Source organism: Populus alba, chromosome 14, assembly GCF_005239225.2.
Source record: "Populus alba chromosome 14, ASM523922v2, whole genome shotgun sequence".
Taxonomy (NCBI): Eukaryota; Viridiplantae; Streptophyta; class Magnoliopsida; order Malpighiales; family Salicaceae; genus Populus; species Populus alba.
The window spans coordinates 7,267,994-7,286,293 of record NC_133297.1 but is presented as its reverse complement, the minus strand read 5'-3'; the positions used below and the strand labels follow the sequence as shown (position 1 = coordinate 7,286,293).

The 18,300-nt window shown below is 33.3% G+C and overlaps 2 protein-coding genes across 12 annotated transcripts; one reads left to right on the top strand and one right to left on the bottom strand.

Annotated features, from left to right (window-relative positions):
• The first annotated feature begins 4,718 nt into the window (after nucleotides 1-4,718).
• LOC118041556 (exosome complex component RRP41 homolog) lies at nucleotides 4,719-9,215 on the top strand. Of its 2 annotated transcripts, XM_035048956.2 has the most exons (13): nucleotides 4,719-4,942; nucleotides 5,576-5,673; nucleotides 5,760-5,806; nucleotides 5,894-5,954; nucleotides 6,038-6,076; nucleotides 6,156-6,223; nucleotides 6,609-6,687; nucleotides 6,789-6,825; nucleotides 7,590-7,706; nucleotides 7,806-7,891; nucleotides 8,426-8,515; nucleotides 8,631-8,690; nucleotides 8,777-9,215. In XM_035048956.2, the coding sequence occupies exons 2-12, from the start codon at nucleotides 5,620-5,622 to the stop codon at nucleotides 8,676-8,678; spliced, it is 726 nt and encodes a 241-aa protein (XP_034904847.1). In that variant the 5' UTR covers nucleotides 4,719-4,942; nucleotides 5,576-5,619; the 3' UTR covers nucleotides 8,679-8,690; nucleotides 8,777-9,215. The 2 variants fall into 2 exon arrangements, with proteins under 2 accessions (XP_034904847.1, XP_034904848.1); XM_035048957.2 differs by lacking the exon at nucleotides 4,719-4,942 and having other exon boundaries at nucleotides 5,577-5,673; nucleotides 6,593-6,687.
• Nucleotides 9,216-11,762: 2,547 nt separating this feature from the next.
• Nucleotides 11,763-17,645, bottom strand: LOC118041557 (common plant regulatory factor 1). 10 transcript variants are annotated; one of them, XM_035048966.2, is made up of 13 exons: nucleotides 17,369-17,645; nucleotides 16,045-16,179; nucleotides 15,057-15,101; nucleotides 14,813-14,908; nucleotides 14,589-14,672; nucleotides 14,364-14,405; nucleotides 14,038-14,192; nucleotides 13,843-13,891; nucleotides 13,713-13,749; nucleotides 12,913-13,133; nucleotides 12,680-12,757; nucleotides 12,440-12,565; nucleotides 11,763-12,320 (listed from the first exon to the last, which is right to left on the bottom strand). In XM_035048966.2, the coding sequence occupies exons 2-13, from the start codon at nucleotides 16,102-16,104 to the stop codon at nucleotides 12,174-12,176; spliced, it is 1,140 nt and encodes a 379-aa protein (XP_034904857.1). In that variant the 5' UTR covers nucleotides 16,105-16,179; nucleotides 17,369-17,645; the 3' UTR covers nucleotides 11,763-12,173. The 10 variants fall into 10 exon arrangements, with proteins under 10 accessions (XP_034904857.1, XP_073260738.1, XP_034904849.1 ...); XM_073404637.1 differs by lacking the exon at nucleotides 17,369-17,645 and adding an exon at nucleotides 16,532-17,339 and having other exon boundaries at nucleotides 11,763-12,334; XM_035048958.2 differs by lacking the exon at nucleotides 17,369-17,645 and adding an exon at nucleotides 16,532-17,338.
• Nucleotides 17,646-18,300: the final 655 nt, after the last annotated feature.

Sequence of the window (18,300 nt, the reverse complement as noted above, 5' to 3'; positions counted from 1 at the left end):
TGAAACCTCTCGACTAAACTCTTTATCTAATTTGGGTTTAAAATTAACCCACATAAGACGATCGGTAAAAAGAATAGTCTGGTTTTTAAAAAAAATTAAAATGATATTTTATTTTATTATTGAGATAACAACATATTTGATCGACTTGGACTTCGCTACTTAATCAGTTAAATTCATAATCTGAATCATAAACTCCATTTTGTTTAGCAAAAAAAATAATCTAACTACTTTTTACTTCCTGCTATGATAAAAGAAATATGCCACCGGTAAAATTAAATAAATATTAGGATGTTTGTTTAAAACTGTAATAATTTTATAGAAAACAAACCAAAATTAATGAGAAAGATGAATTCAAAATTTAAAAAAAAAACTAAAAAAAAAAACTAAGAAGGATTCAATTGAAATAGGCAATTATATAATTGAGCACTAATCCAATATCGAAAGTATTTGTTTAAGATTATGGTAATTTTATATAAAATAAATCAAAACAAATCATAAAAATATATTTAAAATCAATAAAATATTGAAAAGATTGGATTAATTTTTTTTTTTAAAGAGGATCTAATAAAAGAAAAACAGAGAGGATGGAATTTTTTTTTTTAAAAAAAAAGGTAAAGAAAATGGGGTAGCTCCTCGTATGAACATTTAATGTAATCTAGAAAACACATGAAGAGTGAAGGAGCTGAGTTGCCCGCTTATTTTAACCGAGGAGGTAATCCATTTAAATGTCACAAAGCATCTAGAGTTTTTACAGTAAATTAAAGATTCAAATTCACGTTTACCGATCGCAAGGAACCGCTATCAAGAAATGAATTGAAAAATCATTTCACTCCCGTCGGCACTGACATGGCCTTGTGCTTTGGTCAATTACAAAATACCGTAGCAAAAAAGCTACCATATAAGAAAATCTAAACAAATCATAGCTATGGAGTATTAATTTAATTGCTAGCTAGCTCGTCATTTTCAAACAATGAAAAAATTTTCATGTTAATTTTCATAAATTAAGATTAAATTCTTTTCTCAGTTATGAATCTAGTCATTCAAATCTCACATATTCATAAAAATATATATTTTAACCTCTCCTCTCCTAGAATTCAAATGATTTAAATGATAGCATGGGATAGCTACTAAGTATTTAGTATTGTAGTGGATGATATTTTTTTAAAAATATTTTTTAATTAAAAACATATTAATATTTTTATTTTCTATATTCATGCATCAAAACCATGAAAAAAATCATAAAAACCCATTAATTTGATTTTTTTTTCACACAAAAAACAATTTAGAAAACAAGTTATAACGTAAAACAACACTATCGTTAATGCAAAACTAGAATATTCTATGATACTCTACACTAGAAAAACTGGGATGCAATGCACCTGTTTTGTTGTCCATGTGAATAGTTAAGCATGTGTTTTTTTTTTATCCTTTTCTATTTTTATTTTTATTTTTTTAATTTAATTATTTTTTTCAATTTCATCATTAATTTTTTTTTAACCGTCATTTGAACGATCTTTAAATCAACTAAGTTGATTGAATTAAAAATGAATTTAATTTTAAACCAGAGTTAAGTAAAAAGATAGGTCATGAAAGTATTTTTTTTGTCAGTAATTTTTTTTTCAATTTCATCTTATACTTTTTTTTATTGGTCTTTCAAATTATTTTTGAACAATTCAAGTTGACTAGATCACGTTGAAGTAACTTTCAAGTGATTTAATTTTAAATCTAGGTTAGATAAGAAGTTATGTTAGAGATTTTTTGTTAATTTTATTATTTTATTTTCTTGATTTTTTCTTTAAATTTTTTTTATCAGTCAACCGTTCCTATATTTAAATCGATCAAGTCAATCAAGATATTTTATGACAATTTCTATATAGTTTAATTTTAACCTTGATCTAGATAAAAAATTTAATCAAGAAGTTTTAAGATTGATTTTGAATCAAGTTTAATAATAATATTAAATAATTTTTTATAATTTAATCATGTTTAAAAGAAATTCTACAGTGTAACGGGGCGGTCGTTAAACTAGAGTGTCCTGCTTATACAAGGCGAGGCAAAATTGAATAGTACATCTACAAGATTGTCATTTTATAATCCTAAAAAAGCAAAATTCCCTTCTCCTTTTTTACAAGGAGACAGAAAATTTGCTAGAAGGTGGAACAGATTGAACAATACACATACAAGACTTTCATTTTATAGCCCTAAAAAAACAAAATTCCTGTCTCCTTTGGATCCATGCATGAAAAAGGAGTTTTCGACGTTTAGGCATTATCGGCATTCGACGTTTAGGCTCTGTCGAGTTCAATATTGCATGTTCTTTCATGTGGGATTCGAGTCTCCCTGCTGTGGTGCCTATACTAGTATATTGTATGTGTTTTTTTTTTTTTTTAAATTGATTTTTTAATTTTTAATTAATAATTTTTAATATTTTAAAATTATTTTGATATGATAATATCAAAAATATATTATTCTAAAACATTATTATTTAATACATTATAAAAAAATATATCTCATGTCACGTTATTCAAAAAGCAAGAAATATTAGTTCAACTTGCATCCTTGATTTAGTGTGTATTACATAGTGCTATTTAAAATGATTTTTAATTAAAAATATATTAAAAGAATATTTTTTAGTTTTTTTTAATTTTTATATTAACAAATTAAAAGTATTATAAAAAACTTTTAAAAAATCAATTTAATATATTTTTTCGCGAAAAAACAATTTCACAAAAAATTTAAATAAAATGGACCACATTACTAAACATAGATTTAATTTTATCAACGCTCGGTGCCACCACAAAATATTGCTTGCAGTTGAGGTGCCTCTATAAGTTTGGTGTTGAGGGAGGCCTACTTTGTTTGGCGATTTGGTGCATGGTTTTAAAACAGAGCTTGAGTTATGGGTTAGGAAGATAGATCAAAATTCGAGATGAATTGTTCACCTTGAACAGATATTTAGCTTGATTTGATTTATTTATTTATTTAAAATTCGACTCATGTAATTTTTTTATTAAAATCAAACTGAACCAAACGACGCTCACACTCCAATAATTTTTTTTTTAAAAAAAAGCACTGCAGCAAAAGTCCAAATACAATGCCAGTGTTGGAACGTGACGGTGCCAACTAAACTTTCTGTCCAATTATAATAGCTACGATTTGCCTTCCTTAACTAATAATTCGTGTCGTTTCACTTTCACTTGAGTTCAAATCCGGGCAAAAAGAAAAGGAAAGATTGGGCTATGCAAGGCCCACCATAAGTTGGCGGTACTGAAAATCAGTGGTTGTCAGGAGCACGTATGAGACATGGAGGGCAGATATTGGGTCCGAGGAAATAACTTGCTAGTAAAGTAAAAACGAAGAGCCCTCACCTTTCTCCGTGATCATTTCTCAAACCGTTTCCTGTAAAAAACACGAATTTATATAATCTTTTAAAAATATAATTATTGAAAAAGTAATGTTTGTAAATGATTAAAATTGAGGGATTTTTTTTTGTAAGATATCTTTATTGTATCTGTTTTATTAAGTAAATTTATTATTTATCCTTTAAACTTCAAATATCTAATTTGTTAATGTGATGTTTTTTTCTAATTGATAATGGCTAAATCACTATAATTACATTTATAATATATTATTTTTTGAAATAGTATTTTTTTTTGTGTTTAGTTTTTTTTTTTAAATTACCATTTAATATTGTATTTTTTTGGAAATTATACTTGATAATTTTTTTATTTTTTTTCTATTGAGTTATTTACCAATCTCTCAAGTTTATCATTTAACATGGTTCCATTAGTAAAATGATTAAAAAAATAAAAATAAATAAAAATCAAATGAAACTAAATAATGAAAGACTAAATTGAAAAAACAAATAAATCAAAACAAGATAAAACGAAACAAATGAAAATAAAAATAACTAGATTAATGAAATTTATAATTTCAAAAATAAATAAATTAGACAACACATTATCTAGATTTCATCTACCATGGTAGTGGCGAAAAATCCAGAGAAACCTATTTTCCTTTAAAAACTCATCTTGTATCCCCTTTCAAAAAAAAAAAAAAAAAAACTTACAAACACCCCCTCAAAACACCTAGAAACCAATTTGTTAACTTAAAAACAAAAACAAAAAAAACATGAAACTAAACTAAGTTATATTTTTCTTCCTTGACTTCAATATAATTTTTTAAATAATATTAAAGTTTTAAACAATTATTATCAAGCTACTTTCATCAAATTGTTCCTGTGGATACCAAGATTAACGAATTCAGTGGTAGGATATTAAAAAACAATGACTTTCTCTTTTCTTCACAAAACAAGAACAAAAAAAATAATAAAAATAAAGTTTTGTACTAAATGGAATTTAGAAAAACATTAAAAAAGTTATAATTTTGAAAACTAGAGGACCAAGTTGAATTTAAACACACCACCTATTTTCAATGTATTTTCTAAGATGATCGTCCTTTTAACTTTGTCTCTAGCTAACAAATACAAAGTAATTGGCTATTAATTTTGACATTAAAGGACTCAATTGATAAAAAACAAAGTCAAGATATAAAAATGAAAAAAACAAAAAAAAACACCACTCCTCTCCGTAGCGCATTCTGAATATGTAAACAGTGTTTAGCATTGTTACAAAGACAACCTTTCCATTTTAGTTTATTTTGGTATTATATATATATAAAAAAGAAACCGAGCCTTTTTTCTTAACTTTTTTTCTCCCTTCCAAACGGCGCCGTTTGGAATAAGGGAAGAAACCCCTAATTTCAAACACAAGCAGCCACACGCAGAAGAGATACACATTCCCCTCTGCTCTTCTCCTCTTCCCTTCACCCGACCTGCTTCTTCTCTCTAATCCACTGCTACCGCGTACTGACCTTCAATTTCAGTGCCCAACAGATCAAATAGCTGCTGATATTTGCGAAAGTGGTGCCTACTTTCTATCAGGTTGGTTCATCATTCTTATTAACTTCTGCTATTATCTTGAACAGATTTTCATCATAGGTTTTTCCTTATTGATTTAGAAAAATGTGTGCCTCTTTCTCTGAGAGAGACCATGACGTACATAAACGCTCGGTCGGTTGATTCTTTTATTTTGCTGGGCACACTTTCGGTGAACTGACACTGAAAGGAATTATTGGCAATTTTTTTCCATTTATATTATTTTATTGACGCACAGATTCTAATTGTTTTAACAAATTGAGAGTTATCCAATCACACTGGTAATCCTCCTCTACACTTTTTTGTTTGACAAACCTGATCCCAGTAAATCAAATATCATCTTTATCCCCACCAAACAAACGGTCCTTTTGGAACTTTCGTAGATTGCTTAGTATAGACTGCAATTGCTTAGTATAAACTGCGAACAGGAGGATCTGTGAGCCCTAAGCACTGACTGACAATACTTTAAATTTGTCAAGATGAAGGAATAAGACGTGCCGCCAACGGGTTACTCTAGGAAATGGGCCCTATCTCACTACCCTCATTAAACTATCACTCTTTCTCCGGAAAACATACTGATACTGATGTCATTGTACAATAACAACGTCTAATCTGTTCAATAATTAATAATCAACACAGGACGCAGCTCTTGCTCCTCCAATCTCGGCTGGCTTTTAGCAAAAATGGAGTTCGTGAACCCTGAAGGTCTTCGTCTGGATGGTCGCCGCCCCATGGAAGTACAATCCACTTCTCTACCTTTTTGCTTGACTCCACTGTTTCTTCTCCGTCTTTGCTTATTTTATTTCCATTTTACCTATTGCAGATGAGGCAACTTAGAGCACAAATCGGTGCTGTAGCCAAAGCAGACGGGTGTGTTTAATATTTCTAACCTCGGCTTCTTAACATCAAAACAAAAATATTGAAGTTAAATAAAAAAATATATCATTTGTTTTGTAGTTCTGCTGTTTTTGAGATGGGAAATACTAAAGTAATTGCTGCCGTTTATGGACCCAGAGAGGTAGCTGCTACTCCTTTTATATTATCTTTTATCTCTCTTTTTAATTACTTAATTGCTTTGGTTACTTCTATTTTTTTTTTCAGGTTCAAAATAGGAGCCAACAGATTAACGACCAAGCACTGGTAAAATTCTTTTATTACGAATTCAGCTAGTTTAATTCTCTTATTAATAAAAATGCCTTTGTAATGATGTGTATTTTAGGTGCGGTGTGAGTACAGCATGGCTAATTTTAGTACAGGAGATCGGAGGCGAAAACCAAAGGGTGACAGGTCTGCTATTCTTTCTTTTTTTTTAACTTTTTGAAAATCTCTTGCTTGACTGTGTCTTTTTTCCGAGTTTTGGAATTGGTTGTTGTATGAGATTTTGAATGAGCTATTTGCTAGTGGGCAATCCAAATAACCTGAAGTTGACATCTTTGTTATTTCTGACACTGCTCTTTGGATTTTTTGTGCCTGTCATTGTAAAGTACCAATATTGCCTGTGAAAATGCCATTTTCGGTTGTACAAATCATTGGTTTATGTTTGTGATGTGTTTTGTCATGGCTAGTATTTTTGATTGGCTCCAAGAATCACAATATATTCTGCACTTCAAATCGATTTTACAATGCACATTGTTGGGGTATTTTGATTTGTTATAGATGAAAGCATTCGCAGGCGATCAACAGAGATTTCGTTGGTTATTCGTCAGACAATGGAAGAATGCATATTGACGAATCTAATGCCCCGTTCTCAGGTCCTTTTGTGGTTGCTTGAGATATTTTCCCAACTCCAGTGGATGCTGATTCTTCTTCTTCTTCTTCTTTTATTAACCTAAATTGTTTGCATATTTTGCAGATTGATATATATGTACAAGTTCTCCAAGCCGATGGAGGTAACTTCTAAATCATTTATGAATACCCAGCACCAACTCATTGATGCTTACTCTTCTTTTTTGTATTTATGTGCTTCTTTGACCTCTGAGCTTAAGTTCAGATTCTGTTCATTTTATCAGTACATTAGGTATTGCTCATTCTCTTTTCCAAGATTTAAGATAAAAGGGTCCTTAAATTCATGCCATCATGTATAAATTGCAAATATTGTTGCTGGTTTTTCAGTACATGGTCGTTATTGTTGTAAGCTACCTACCTGCTAGTAACGATTTCATGATAATAATGCCTGCTGAATTGTTAATGGTTACACACAACAACTTTGAAAGAAATTATTCTTCATTTATTTTACTTTTCTTTATCTGAAAAAGAAACGTAGACAGGGTTAAATAAACAGGAAGCATTAAAGAGAGCCAAGAGAAGAAAATTGGAGCAAGTCGGACCTCGTCTCCTTGTCTCCAATTGAAATAGAATACATACTTGGATATATTTGCTCTCAAATCTTTTTTCTCACTCCCCAAACTCCAAAATGGCCAAAACAAATTATATGAGTCAAATCAATCAATCTTGTGCTGGTGCTGAGAGCCATGGACTTCAGAAACATCCACTGCTTTCTAAATAAGCTAAGCAACGCTTGAGGAGCCTGTTTCTCTTAGTATTCATTATTGCACCGCTACTCAAAATTTCCAAGATGCTTCACTATCTCGCTATAAATTTCCGTACTCAAGATAGGAAAATTTGTGTCCATTAAGCCATATGTTGTTTGCAGGAACTAGATCTGCATGCATCAATGCTGCAACTTTGGCCTTAGCAGATGCAGGTATCCCCATGCGTGATCTTGTTACTTCTTGTAGTGCTGGATTCCTCAATAGCACGCCTCTTCTTGGTGAATTCTTCACGTCTCTCATTTGAATGTGCAGTTTTCTTTTTTCTACACTAATTGATTTTTATCATATTGAAGCTAACTTTCATTTTGTTGACCCAGATCTAAACTATGTTGAAGACAGCGCAGGAGGTCCTGATGTCACTGTTGGAATCCTACCCAAGTTGGACAAAGTGACACTTCTTCAGGTGTTTACGGAAATCTCTATTTCATATAATTGTCCCTGTTAATGTAAAACCCTTTTGTTTCTTCCATGGTGATTTTAATCGTGAAAGTTATTGATCTGGACAAGTATGACTGGAAATTTTCATCATGGAAGTTACTCTTGAGTTGTGACAACAAGAATTTGTGGTGTGCAAATTTCTATCAAAAGTTGCTGTGTCGTTTCTTTTCCTTCTAGCCACTTTTTGTCACCTTCCTATCCCTCTAAGTCTTCTTCATCGGTAAAAGGAGAAGTGAGATGAAAGTAAACACCAAATAGCCCTTTCTCTCATAGTGTGATCTGCCCCACTGTTTTGGATACAATGTCCAGATGCTTCGTAATACCACTTCTATCACTCTTCTAATACAACCCTACAATGTTTTGGAACGTGAGAATCTATCATTTGTGTTCAGCATGATCCCAGTCTTTGAACTCCGCTGCAAGTGTGGGAATTAGAATTCTTACTTTTAGCAAAACTTTTACTCCTAGACCCCTCAGTTATGGTGTTTTTTAAATGCAGATGGATGCTAAGCTGCCAATTGATACCTTTGAAAATGTTATGCAACTTGCTGTTGAAGGCTGCAAGGCAATAGCTAATTACATTCGTGAAGTAAGTGATAGTTTGAATATGATTGAATGACCCATGCATCTTAACCATGTCTTAAATGAAATTTATATAAACATTTTCATTATAGCTGAACTGTTTATTGTGTACCTTTTGGCAGGTTTTGCTAGAGAATACCAAACAGCTGGAGTATCGACGTGGCTTGTAGTTCATAAAAAGGGTAAGAATTCTGGGCACGTACTATCATATGCTTGTAACCTGACAAAAACAGACAGGGCTGACCGTATCTGCGTTTTTGTTCTTCAGGTATCAGGGCTCATATCCAAGCCCCAACCCTTGCCTGGTTATTGTTGGACTTTCAGTTGTCAAGTCATCACTTGAAACTTGTTGCATATACCGGAGTTGCCACCTCTTAAGTGAATTCAACTCCGTTAATTTGCTGAAGTCGTAGCTTACCGGGAGAGATTGTGGCCAGCATGTTTGTTTGTTGCTGGAGCCTGGAAGTGCTTGGTCTGACCGGAAACGTTGAGCTCATGCCTTGTTCCATCATTTTTGAATTGTTGATACAATGCAGTAAATTTTGCAAGGAGTATGACATGAGGTGGCGCTGTTGTGTTAGTAAACCTAGTAAAGGAGTTCTTGTAATTACTAGATCTTTGACTCGCTAGCTTGCAAATTTCTATCCCGCGTTAATGGAAAAGAGGGAAATTGATTTATATTTCATGATATGAATATTTTATTTTAACCTGGTGTTTTTAGAAACCCAATCTCATCCTTTTTAACAAAACATGTTAAATTTGCTGGTCAGAATTCTAAAAGAAGAAGACACAAACTGAAAGCAAGTTATCACAAAAACATTATGCAGTGCCACTTTTTGCTCTTGAAAAATAATTCCACATCTCAAATAACTCCTCTCTGAAGATCAAAGCGTTCACTGCGAAAAACTTGAAGGCACAGCTGGGAGCTCCGAACGCCCAGTCCATTCCGCTTCAAGGTGACAGGTTTCTCGATCACTACTCCATCAACACATTAACACAATCTCTAAAATGTTTGGCTTTTTCACTGTAATAGTTGCAAGTGAAATACCTATCTTATTCTTTACACACAAAACTTCAAAACTAGCTATTGGGGTAATTTTATAAATTCACAAGAATCCATCCTTCATTGTCAGATTTCAAGGTGCAATTAAGTATTTTCACTTTTGTATCGCCCACTCAAATTACTATTATACCCTTAGAATCAAGATGCTTCAAAGCCGATGTCATCTTTTCTAATTTTTAACCATAATGATTTAAATACTCTTAAAAGTTGATTTTTTCTTAATTTATGTTTAGAGATATTTTTATGTTTTCATTCGAATTTTTTTTATTATTGTCAGGTAGCTACATGAGAAATTTTATAGTGCTAAAAATACAGATATTATTAAAAAAAAAAAGTGATTGACGCATGTTATTTTTGTTAGCGCATGGGTGGTGGCTGTATTGTTCAGGTAGTGTTCATGACATTGCTTGACTTTCAAGGTGGTGTTCGATTTGTCTCGATAATCTCTCTATTCCTCTATTCCTGGGCACACATGTAGTGAATAGAACTTGTTTGATATCAATGACATTTTTTTTTTCCCATGTCCTAGATTTTCATAACCAACCCTCTAAACTCTCAACGAAGCCCTTCAATTTACTTTTCCTTCACAATCCATCTATTTTCTTTTTTATTGCTATTGTCTTATTGAAACAATTTATAAACTTGAAAATTTATTTTAAATCTCACACTTCTTTAGTTTTTTTATAAGTCAGATTTGATTCATATTCTTTTAATTATTATTTTTATCTTATTTAAATTATTTTTATGATTGGATTTTTTTTAATAATTTCATTATCTTTCAGTTTTTCTTCGTATCAAATTTGATCTTCATTCATTTGATTGTTATTTTGTACTTTAATGAATTTTTTAAATTGATAATTTTTTATTATAATTTTATTTTTTAACATTAAATTAATTTGAAATTTAGTTTTTTATTTGAGCTTGAGTTTAAAATTTTACAGCTACCAGCTTTTAAGATTAACTGGGTTTTCTAATATCAATGTAAGATTTATCTTAACTGGGAATTTAATTTCTGTTGCAAACATTTTTAGACTCACCCGGTCCTGTACTAACATACCTCAAGATAATCTTACGGAGAATACATACATGCTGGTTGACTTACCATCCCAATTAGCAACTGGTTAGATTGCCTGCACCGGAGATAGCACGTGCTGAATTATTTTTATGTTAATGATTTTAAGATAAAATTTATTTTAAAAAATAATTATAATCCCATTTCCAAACCGAGAACTTAATCAATCAAGGGGAAGACAGTCAGACAGAAAGCCAGCGATTGTTTGCCTGAAGATTATATGACGAGGGAGGGGCCTAAGCTGCATGTGCGGAGTCAACTTTTTAGCTAATGGAGCCATGGATTCAAATGGTCCGACCCGTATTACATGACGGGGCTTCACTTTACCTTCTTACTAGGTTCAAACCGGTCCTGAAGGCAGCCGCCAGCACTATGATGTCGGTGTTGATTCGTTGAATCCCATATAATTTCCTGATTATCGGTCTTTTTACGGCTCTGGACTTCAATCCCAAAGCCTTACTTTTACAAGAATCCTTCTGTCTGCGCTGACATCTCTTCCTGTACGCAAGCAAAAGTTTGGAGCCAATGGTGCAATCCTACTAATCCATCCACTTAAAACAAATATCACCGTATGATGCTCTAAACTTCACATTTTAAATTTTGTCTACACTACAATGTTGTGCGACTCTGGACCGTGTTGCCTGAATCAACCCTGGATGCAGTTTAAAAACTATGGATTGAAACCATCACTAAGGTTAAGTAACTGTTTGTTTTATATTTAAAAGAAAAAAAATATAATTTTTTTTATTATTTTTGTACTTTAATTTAATTAATTTTTAATATTTTTAGATTATTTTAATTCGTTGATGTCAGAAATAATTTTTTAAAAATAAAATATATTATTTTAATAAAATAAAAAAATCTTTAAAAAACAATCATAACTAAAATACCCTATAAAAAGACTCGTTAGGTATCCTAAAAAGGTTTCCAAACATTTCCTTTATTTCATCGCAAAGTGAGGCAAATAAGATCGGGGGCATTTTAAAATCTTCCATCGTGACCAGGTTCCACAGAGGATGCATCAGACGCCCAGTACCCAAAAACAAGACAAAATCGATTTCCTGCTGTATATAAGCATTTTAATGGCCAACTCAAATTTCAGTCATAATTCATGATGTAATGTAAATGAGATAATAATAGCAAGAGCATGCATGTCTTGTATAGAAGCACAATCTTCTCGAGCTCACATCAAAGAGTGTCCACGTCACTGTTTGATAAAATTGCACAAACAGAAATATTTATAAATCACTAGTTCCCAAACCTTCCCTGAATGAGTTTCTAATTCTCTTCAATGTACACTACCTTTCAATGGCCATCCCAGCACTGAATATTTGATAAAACGCATCAGTTCTGCCATGAGAGAGCTACCTTAGCATGTTAAAATTAAGAGTCTCGAGGATCGGCGCCCATCCTATTTAGATATTCTATCAACAGCTAAACTATTAACCGTAATTTTGGGCTTGTAATTATGCCAAAACTACATGGTTGCTTTGAAATATAAGATGAGGGACTGCAAGCAAACTACTTTCATCAACCAGCAGCCACAGCATCAGCTCTGGGGCTTGCATCCAACAGTTGATGGAGCTTGGCACCAGGGTTGGAGTTTCGCTGCTCGTCAATGTTGTTTAAAGTCATTTCTTGCGCAGGTCCTTGTTGCGCATTCTTGAGTTTCTCCTGCTAATTGAACCATTCTAGAAGTTACAACATAGATAATTAAATACCAGTGAAAAGCTAAATAAATAAATAAACTACCTCCTGGACTACAGGAATTGATAAAGGGCTGAAAGGGTGTGTACCGTTAATGCTGCATTTTCAAGCCTTAGTTTCTGCGATTTCTCTGTAAACTGATCTATTTCTGATTTGAGTGCCACGTTCACTGTAGTCAACGTTTCTACTTTGTGTGCGAGTTCTTCAGCCTCGGCCTAGAGGGTCGAATACAAAGCACAATTTCAGCAATAAATTGATAGTCTAATGGAGAGATTTAAAATGACAACAGGATGTCTAGGGAACAAAATGCAGCTACAAATCTACTCTACCTGCTTCCTTAATCTTGACCTTCTAGCAGATTCTCTGTTTGATTGCTTCCTCCTCTCTCGTTTCAGCTCCCGGTCATTCTGAGCATGCCACCAGAATTCATAAGAAAATGCTCAAGACAGGGCATATATACTATTCTAATTGCAAACAAAAACTTTTGACAATAACGTGTTCAGAGAGGCACAGAAGAAATGGTTGGGACAAATTAAGAGATTTTCGACAGCATATATTATACCGGTGACCAGGCTTCCGAAGGCAGCACGGCACCAGGTTGAGGAATAGTTGCAGGATTTGTCTTAGCAACATTCACACTAGGAGGGTTTCTGAGCTCCAATGCTTTGGTCATACCAGGATCAACAACTGCACCCAAAACCTTGTCAGTGGATGGATTCACCTCTCCAAGAAGAGGGCTACAATGTGTCTCTGTTTTTGTATCTCCACCTGTGGTGTGATGATCTAAGTACAAAAATGATGCCCTATTTTTGGTACACCATGCATAAATGAAGCTTAAAAAACATTAAATTCAAGACAGAATATGTGGATCGGCTATATTTGGTCCATTATCTATTCCCATCCCTGGGCCGTTTCTTTTGTGCTAGAAGCCTAGAATTCATTGCCATGCATGCATAATGTTCAATCACATGGAAAGTTTCCTCATCTAAGCATGCTGTGAGGCTTATCAACTATTGCCCTCAACAACATTGGTCATTCCTAAATAAAATACCATTATTTCAGTTTCTTTCTGGCTAAGAGTAGTTCTTGTATATTCAAGATTTCGCCTAAAAAGAAGTCATTCTTCAATTGACACTACCATATTGAATGATGAAGAGCACTACAACACGGCCCTCACATCTGAAAAACATCCCTTTGCAGATGAACACTTTATGGTAAACTGTTCTGGTCAATATAGGCACTAGCTTTGTCATTTCACAACTTGCAACATGGTCAGATTCGATGCACACAACAGGAAAAGAACAAATGCTACTAGAAATTGAGTTTCTAGGTCAACACTCTCAATGAAGGATGAGATTATACCAGCAGTTGGTGTTCCCTCACGGCTCCTTTTCTTTCCCTAACAAAAGAAGTGGTAAAGATTACAGTTAACATTCAGAAACATATTAAATTTTGAAGCATGCAAACATTCATGAAAGATAAAAGGGCTCACCCTAGCTGTATTCCCATCACTTCCATCACTGGAACCTTCTGTCTCCATGCTGTACATGGCAAAACAATTGAAAGTCGGTTAAGAAAGTCCCTCAAAGATCACCAAATTGGTCACCCAGACAAAAAAAGCTAAGCTAAGCTGAAACAAAACTTGAAAGAAAATTTGGAGGGGGGTGAGTCGGTGCCAGTTTCAAACCTCTGAGGTAGCCTACTCCCACCCTCTGCACTCTCAGCATCACCATTGCCTATTGACATTGCAAGCCCATCAAACCCTTTCAACTTCTTCAGTAAACCCTGATCAGTATTTCCTGAAGATTTTGTAGGTGTTTCTGCACTCAAAGGGGTATTAGCCTGCATAATTGTACAAGAATCACATATGCTTACACAGTGAAGGCAAATCAGTTTCTGTTTTTCCAACTGATGCATTTATATCTCATTTTGTTTATAACTGATATTGAATACAGATAGAATTAGAATTGGAAGTGTAGAAAAGGAAATTTCCAAAGAGCAGGCTTCACTTACTGCAGGAGATGACAGAACCCCAGGACCATGCGGATGGGATCCCTGGGAATTGAATAGAATGGAACTATAAGCATGTTATAAACTCTCCAATAATTACACTAGAACTTTTGAGTATTCTGTTGAAACTTTGATCATAACTTATCCAGCCATTCTCTAAGTTAGAAAGCATTGTAACACTCCTTGAATAATATCAACAACCAAGTTGTTGAAAAAATGCAGACTTACAATCGGAACAGCCGCCGGATGTGCATACACTCCTCCATGTGAATAGATTGCTGCATATGGTGCCCCATAAGTAGCCATCATAGGCTGTAAGAATTCAAAGTTAAGTCCATATCAGTGCTCAAGTCTTCAATTTACTTCATTACTTCTGAAGTACCAAGAAGAAATAGAAAATTGCTGGCAATCTTGAAAGAAAAATACAGCCCTTCAAGAGCTTTGAGTAATACCTGCGGTGGGCCCCACATATAAGGATGAGGGGCATGGCCAGATGCCACACCCGAGTTGTAATATGGTGGGAGAGCCACTCGGGATCCATAATATGCCTAAAAATGATACAAATTCACTTAGAATCACAATTGAATTGAAAGTGTCACAAAAAAGAAAAGGCATAGCTGAATATGCTGGTGATGTCTCGACTCTAAACCACTAAATGAAAAGGCAGAAAACAAATGCAAGCATTAAGTAGATAACCTGAATAGCTGCCCAATCAGGATACACATGAATGCTGGTCTGATCCTGCCAACACAAAAGGATTGACCAATAATCAGAAAAAAATTTGCACGTAAATCACAACAAACTAGTCAAGGCCTTAATTTGTTTGGTAGAAAGTGTTTTCCGGGAAAACATGACTTTCTCATGTTTAACTAAAAAATTGATCTACAAAATTCACTTTCCAGTCAAAGAAAAATATATGTTTTAGATGAAGGAAAGTGTTTTCTGATTTAAAATACTGGAGAACACTTTTCGACCCCAAAAACTAAAGTGGTACAATACTTTATTATTATTATAAACAATAATATATTAATAAAATAATTTAAAATATAATATTATTAGAAAATAATAAATTACTAATATATTTATATAGAAAATAATATATTAGGATATATTAATATACAATATAAAGTATATTAATTTGATATATAAGTTAATACAATACTTTAATTTAGATAGTATTGCTAGAAAATAAATTTGAATATAAAAACATATTGTATTATACAATAATCATACATTTAAATCATATAAATTGCAACATAAAATTAGGATGCCATAGAAAAGAAATTTATTTTCAATGTTCTCCAAACACCAAAAATTAGTTATATGTCTATAATATTATATGTATAGTTATATTTTATAAAATAAGCTATAAATAAATATATTACATAATAAATAATTTTTTTCTACCATTACACTTTTTATACCTTATTCTTTTATTGTATGTGGTCAAATAGTTAAATTGAATGTTCTATATATATTGGATAAACTTTAAAAAAAAATTAAAATATTAATAAATGATTTTTCAGCTCATTTTTATTTTTCATTTTTCATGATATAGCCATTTCCAACTTATTTTTTATGATATACTCGGACATCATAAACTAGATTTTTTTGTTCAAAAAAAGGTAGAAGAATGTGACGATATCAATTTCCACCACTGAAATGTAAATACTTCTCAGCTTACTTGTTGGGCAGGAGAAGATTTATCAGACGCAGAAGACTTTCCCTCTTCATTGTTTCCCATGGTAAAACACCAAAAAGAATAAAAATCCTTACTTAATTTGGAGATGATTCGCAAAAACTGCTTTAACTCTCTCACCTGCAACAAAAGGAGACAGGTTAGCAAAGGTGTGGGTGCAGAGTGTGAACATATTGAAGAAAAACAGGATAAAGATTGAGTCATGACACATCTAATCATTCAAATTGAGCCATTGCACAGTTTCTAGATTCACTAAAGACCCGCAACTTCTAGAGTCAAGGTCTGTCAAAAAAGTCAGAAACCAGCTATCCCAATATGAAACAGCTTTGTGTAGGGGGGAAGACACCACTGATTTTCACTTGATAAAAACTAATTTTATGTACGAATCCGGTACAGTGAAAGATAAGAGTTTTCCTCAGCTCTTTTCAGACAAGGGAAAATGAAACACTGTTTAAGAAACTGTGTAATTTACAGGTAAAACTTTGAAAGATAATCCAATCACTGGCTTCTGTTCAGTGATACATCGGATCATTAACTATCGACAGCTGAGCACACCATGAATATCATTAAGGATGTGTTTCTGAACTTCTTTCATGAATTTCAATATTTAATTTTGTAAATATTTTCATCCTCAATTAAAAAGAAACCAGTTCAACTCCGTTGAAAATTTTTATGGAATCTGAGGGCATTAAAGTCTTTCCACCATACCATTGGATCACAAGAAAGCGACGCACACAAACACCAAATCCTTCCCCAGGGGTATTATTCGTGAATAGAATGACTAAAATACCCCTACAAGTTTAGCTGGAAATCTAAAATCTTTCTACACCTGCACGATCAGGTTCTGGCTAATAATTTTATCAGGAAAGCTTCAGTTATAAACTATTTCGATTCTCTCACAGATTTGGAGAAAAAAAAGGAGAGAAAGCAAACCTTAGAAGTACAAGAATTATTAGCAAATTCTCTGTTTCGAGCCTAAACAAGGAAAATTGTGGGATCCAGAAAGTTGCTAAACTGATTCTCTGTTTGGATGATAAGAAAAGGAAAGAAAGTTTTTCCAAAAACATTTACAATTAACAAAACAAAAGTAATTCTATGTTTTATTCGTTCCCAGACTCGAAATGGAACAGCTAACAGTAGTTTTGATTTTTCATGCTAACATGTCTCGAAACTTTCAGTTTCCTCGCCTTTCTTACATTTTCTCACTAACCAAGCAAAAACTTACACCATTAATAAAATAAAAAAGAAATCTTCAAAAAACCACGGGATTTTAAGAGAAAGAGGAGAGAGAACTCCAGGTTCTACATACCTTCCAATTCTCAGATCATAAATCTCCTTATCCTTACAGATAACAAGCTGTGAACTCCGGAGACTTGAAATAATGCTCACTCTGTATTCAATTTTACACGAAGAAGGAAGCAACTTAGATTAGAAAACCTGTCACTAGCTTCACAGACTCTGCATTTTTTTTTCCTTCTCTTTCTTAAAAAACAGAGGGGGAAATGCAAGTTCAATTTTTTTTAGACGGAGAGGAAACAGGGAGAGAGAGATTGTGGAGGGGAGGAGAAAGAGGGAGCGCCAGGGCAACATCCACGTCATGAGACACGTGTAATATGTCAGGGAAGCGTATAAGTACAGCAGGATATACGATGGGGGTATGGTGGTTGTTGAGCTGGCCCATTGATATTTGTGCTGGCTAAACTTATTGTTTATTTCCATCGTCACCTCCGGCCGTAAACGTGTTAGCAAATGACTCGATGTACGCGTCTCTCTAATTTAGGGGGCCCACCCTATTCCACCCGTCATGTGCCTTACGTGGTCTCTTTTTTACTTATTTAAATAAAATAATATTTCCTTTTTTAATTTTCCCAAAAGAAAAGATTTAACTCTATTGAATAGATCCTTTGGAATCCACGAGTGGCCATTCATCGACGGGCTAATTGGGGGGGGATACACCACATTTCTCAACCGGGCCCACGTTTCTTTTAACTATATGCATAAATATGATATATCATATACGATTTGCTTGCAACTTTTCCTGTGATTTGGTAATTAATTTAATCCATGAAGCTTCTTCTCTCTTATTTGATGACATCCTTTAGCTGGCCTGTGCTTTACCATCTGTAAATCAAAATATCATGTAATAAAATGAAAAGTGCATTCAGCCTGTTTGACACATAGTTTTGAAACCCGGCCCGGCCCGGCGGGTCGACCTGGAGCCGGAACCAGACCAGGTTGAAG

Bases quoted from the DNA above. Each gene is read 5' to 3' on its own strand.
- LOC118041557 (XM_035048958.2), bottom strand. From the start codon at position 16,591: ATGATCCGATGTATCACTGAACAGAAGCCAGTGATTGGATTATCTTTC. The intron at 14,193-14,363 runs GTAAGTGAAGCC...ACAATTATGCAG, and splicing joins GGGTTCTGTCATCTCCTGCA to GCTAATACCCCTTTGAGTGC. The intron at 12,321-12,439 runs GTACACACCCTT...TGGTTCAATTAG, and splicing joins TTGAAAATGCAGCATTAACG to CAGGAGAAACTCAAGAATGC.
- LOC118041556 (XM_035048956.2), top strand. From the start codon at position 5,620: ATGGAGTTCGTGAACCCTGAAGGTCTTCGTCTGGATGGTCGCCGCCCC. The intron at 5,955-6,037 runs GTAGCTGCTACT...TTTTTTTTTCAG, and splicing joins CCGTTTATGGACCCAGAGAG to GTTCAAAATAGGAGCCAACA. The intron at 8,516-8,630 runs GTAAGTGATAGT...ACCTTTTGGCAG, and splicing joins TAGCTAATTACATTCGTGAA to GTTTTGCTAGAGAATACCAA.